This window comes from Gastrolobium bilobum, unplaced genomic scaffold, assembly GCF_033153095.1.
Source record: "Gastrolobium bilobum isolate Gb01-03AN ecotype WA unplaced genomic scaffold, APGP_CSIRO_Gbil_v1 utg2703, whole genome shotgun sequence".
In the NCBI taxonomy this organism is placed as follows: domain Eukaryota; kingdom Viridiplantae; phylum Streptophyta; class Magnoliopsida; order Fabales; family Fabaceae; genus Gastrolobium; species Gastrolobium bilobum.
Genome location: NW_026898904.1, coordinates 462,192 through 467,110, shown reverse-complemented (window position 1 = coordinate 467,110; position 4,919 = coordinate 462,192). Strand labels below are relative to the sequence as shown.

Here is a 4,919-nt window from a genome sequence, read left to right as displayed (position 1 = left end):
AATATATAGGCTATAAGGTCATATGCATGTGCAAGAAAGGACGTGTCATATGCATGTACGCCATTATAGGTTTTAATTAGGCTATAAGGTCATATTAATTTGACACACTGAGTATTTTCCATGTATTATTATTGGTTGACATGTAATGAGCTGTAATAATGAACACTGATTTCAATACAATTGTTTGCAGTTTCGTGAAACTCTAATACGCTTGGGTACTTTCTACATTAAGGCAAGTTTCTCTCACATGTTTTTTTTTGTATTGTTTTCTACTTTCATCATATCTGTCTCCACCATTCTTTGCATTAATTTTTTCCAATAGAAATGCATTACTGTTTTTATACTATAATGTTATATATGGAGATTATTTGCAGATATGCTCTTTACATTGGAATTATTTCTTCTTTGTCATTTTCTTTCGTAACAGAATAACACCATTCTTTTAAATATTAGTCAATATTAAAAAAATATAGTTCATCGTGTTCTAGAATACTCTAGAAAATAAAATTCATTCTAAAGTATTCTATAAATCAATTGCTAAATTCTATAAATTTGCTAAATCAATCGCTCTCTTTCTATAAGTTGTCAACAATGTTTTATGAATTCATTTTGTGATTTAATTGATTATCCATTTTTACTACTTTTACTTATTGTTCTTGAGTATTTGGATTTATAGGAATGCCTCGGAAACCACGATTTAGTATGAGGCCTCTATCTACACCAAGAAATGTCCCTAGTGTTTCTGCAGGGACTAATACTGTAAGTGGAGCAGCACATAGTGCTCCTATTTTGACCTCAGGTCCATCCAATTTAGGCAACGGATTACACCATTCTCTTGGTGAGGATGTTGGGAATTTGCAACCACCAAGTCCTTCGGTGCAAGCTACCGTACCATCCCAACCACAAGAACCTGCCAGTGAATCCCAACCGTCAGCTTCTAAGAAAAAAAACCCAACCTACTGGATTGTGAATGTCATAGGTTTGTATCTTACCTCTTAATTTATTATCCCATTAATTTATTAATTGATATTTTTTTATTTTGATTTCTAATTTATCAATTCTCTTCAATGCTTAGATGATCAAGGAGTAACGCGGGAGAGGCGAGTGCGAGTTCAAGATGTATTTGTGCTTCCTGACAACCATAGAATTATGCTGGAGTGGAATAACAGAGGCCAACCAATTGGAAATTCTGGTGGTCTGTATGGTTATTTTTCAGGTGCAGTTGCAGCTGATTGTAAAACTTTGCCAATCAATTATAAAAAATGGCCTACGGTTCCAGATTATCACAAGACTCTGGTTTGGGGAATCTTCAAAGTATTAATCTTTTTTTCTAACTCCTAACTTCCTCAAACTTTGTTGTTTATTTTTTGACTACTTATGTATTCATTTTTTTAGGGTAAGTTTGATGTCAGCATTAATGAGCATGAAAAATGGATCATGATGGATGTTGGAAAGAAATGGAAAGATAACCGAGCAAGGTTGTGGGGCATGTTTCAAAGGAGTGGCTTGACCTTTGAACAAGGTGTTGAGCGTTGCCCAAATGGTATTCCAAGAGAACAGTGGGCTTCTTTTTTGCAATACAAAATGGATGACGAAACAAAGGTAACTTCATATGTTAATGATAATAAAAATGAAAATATAAAACTCATTACTAATTTTTTTTTGGCATACTACAGAAAATTGCTGAAAAGAATATTGCAAATAGGGGTAAACAATCAATCCCACATACTTTAGGAACGAAATCAATTGCTAGAAGAAGAAGAGAAATGGTACAATTCTAATTTATTATAATTCATGTGTATTATGTCATCATTCTTTTTGTCTTCATATGACATTTGCTACTTTTCTTGTAATCATTTTTAGGAAATTCAATTGGGTCACCCTATCACTAGAGCACAAATGTACGCTGAATCACACAAAAAGAAGGATGGTACACTTGTCAATGAAGAGGCTAGACACAAAAATGTAAGTCTAAACACCTTTTTTACTTGGATTATTATTCATGATATGTTAGTATGTAATTGAATGAGCTATGCAAATATTTGTAGGAACAATTATTAGCTGCTCAAAATGATGGAAGGACTGCGGAAGAAGCTTATGTCCATGTTTTCGGGAAAGAGCATCCAGGACGTGTACGGGGAATGGGATTTGGTGTCTGTCCTTCCCAAGTTCTTGGTTCCAGTTTTGTTGGTTCTAGCTCAACAGCCTCACCAAATGAAATTAAGGAGTTGAAATCTGAAATTGAATCACTAAAGGAAACAGTTGCAAACTTGGTTCGAAGCTTTGGAGGCCAAATGCCGTCTAATCTTGCACCTAATGAACCTCATCAGGTATTTAATATTTTATAACCCAATGATAGTTATATTAAGTTATATAACTCACTGTCTTATATCTAACTTGTAGTTGTAGTAAAGCCTAATTTGATTGTTTGACTAGTATCTTTGGTATCACAAAAAGAGTGATACCTTATTCTATTGTGAAACCTATAATTCTATTGTGTAAAGCCTTGGTTTTTTTTCACTAAAATGTTGTCTTTATTTGTCATTTGTAGACTCCAAATTTGGAATCCCCCATCGGTAATAGAAGGTCTTCATCAGCCAGCTATGACCCAAATATTCACAGACCATCCACACATGGACAAAATGAAGGATTAGTAACTCCACTTGATGATGACCTTTTCATGGATGACATTTGAATTCTGGATGTTTTCTAGACTTTAGGATGATGTTTTGTTGGACTTTTTTGTGATCTTTACTATCAGTTTAGATTAAAATACTTTTGGATTATATACTGTGATCTTTACTTTTAGTTTAGATTACAATTTTTTTGGATGACATTCTATAAGACTTTTTGTGATCTTTACTTTGGTTTAGGTTACAGTACTTTGGGATGATATTTTGACATTTTTATAAAAGATCCTTTTTTGTTAACAATTTTAATTAATTATATTTGGATGACATAAATTGATGTTAATTGCTAACAATAACACTAAGATATATGTGAATAAATTCAGTATGATATTAATAGTATATATGTAAAAAATCAACTATTCTTCATTAAATTAATTTCAAAAATAAAAGTAATAAAATAATATTTGAATAAATTCAGTATGATACTAATATTATATATGTCGAAAATCAACTATTCTTCATTAAATTAATTTCAAAAATAAAATTAATAAAATAATATTTACCAGAAAAATTATAAAAATAATAATAAATCAATATTATTTACATTAATATAATTACAATTTTCGAAATATTTAATATATAAAAGTTTATTTAATATTTTGTAAAATTACTATATTTTTTGAAATAATATTTTAGTAAAATAATAAATATAATAATAAGATTATAATAAATCACTATTATTCAAATTAAAATAATTGAATTTTCCACATTTTAATATATAAAAATTTATTTCAAATTACTAATATTTAATTAAAATAATAAATATATTAATAAATCGCTATTATTCAAATTAAAAAATTTTAAATTTTCTAAAATTTAGAATTTTTTTGAAATAATATTTAAATAAAATAATAATAAATCACTATTATTCAAATTAAAATAATTTGGATTTTCAAAATTTTAATAATTAAAATTTATTTTAAAAATAATAATTTTAAATTAGAGGCGGTTTGCAACCGTCGCGAAATACGTCTTGCAGAGAAACTTGATCAGAGGTATGTAGCGGTCATACCCGCCTTTCAAACCGTCGTTGTATACCTCTCTGCGGTTATTCCAGCGGTTGATTCCAACCGTCGTGGATATCCTGCCGACGCTTATTTTCACGACGGTTGTATAACCGCTACCCAACGATTTTGGAGGCGGTTTGAACCGACGCAGAAATACAATCTAACCGCCACGAAATACATTTATTCTTGTAGTGTTACTTGGTATAGAGCTTGAGAGAGAATCCTAGAAGGAAGACTTGTAGAGGAGGATGATTTTGTAGTAATAAGAGAATAAGGGGAAAATTGTGAAGGAATGAGTGCATATATATGTAGGGTTGTGCAAAATAATCGAACCAAACTGAATAGAACCAAATCAAATTGTATTTTTCTGAACCAGTTTTGAGAAATGAACTGATTTTATAAACCACTGGTTTGAAAAATCGGTTCAAAACCAATTTAGAACTGTTTTGCATGCCCAGACTAGTTCTAAACCGATTATGAATCATAAATTGTTTTTAAAATATGAACTAATTTTGAATTGTTTCTGAATTGGTTATGAACGGGTTCTAAACCAGTTTAAGAAAAATAAAATCAGTTCGAATTAAATAAACAGTTCGATTCGGTTCAGTTCAAGGAAAAAAAATTGGATCACCAAGCACACCCTTATATATAAGGGTAAAGTGTGTATCATTTTAAATGATGTAAAATTGTGTCATTTTAAGAGAGAGAAAGAGATAAATAAAGGAGAAGAGATAGTTGACAAAAAAATAAAGGTGTGGATCCCACCTCTTTGTGAGAGTGAAAGGATATAAGATGTGTCATTTAAAAAGATAAACACTTTTCCCTATATATAATGACGGGGACAGACGACCATGATTTTGTCACGTGACAAAACATGATGAGGTCTATTATCAGCTCAGCTGGACTTATACCACTCGACTCATGAACTAGTCCAATTGTGTCTATCACGTAGCAAAACGTGTCTATCACCAAGACACCAAACATGAACTAGCTAGTCCAGTTGTGTCTATCACGTAGCGAAACTAGTCCACTCGACTCATGACTAAACCTAATACAAGAATTTAGCCATAGTAGATTGACAAATAATTTATAACCGTGACATTTTGATATTTAATATCCTAAATCGTATTATAATAGTCGTGGTTATGGTAGTTCCTTAATAAAACAGGGAACTGCTGTCGATAAATTTCGCCATTTTATGAAAGAGAAGTTTCGCCATTTT

At 30.9% G+C, this 4,919-nt stretch overlaps 1 protein-coding gene across 1 annotated transcript; it reads left to right on the top strand.

Moving 5' to 3' along the window:
* The first annotated feature begins 678 nt into the window (after positions 1 to 678).
* Positions 679 to 2,695, top strand: LOC133285309 (uncharacterized). The gene is made up of 7 exons (XM_061482528.1): positions 679 to 979; positions 1,076 to 1,296; positions 1,396 to 1,602; positions 1,677 to 1,769; positions 1,864 to 1,965; positions 2,049 to 2,330; positions 2,552 to 2,695. The coding sequence occupies exons 1-7, from the start codon at positions 679 to 681 to the stop codon at positions 2,693 to 2,695; spliced, it is 1,350 nt and encodes a 449-aa protein (XP_061338512.1).
* Positions 2,696 to 4,919: the final 2,224 nt, after the last annotated feature.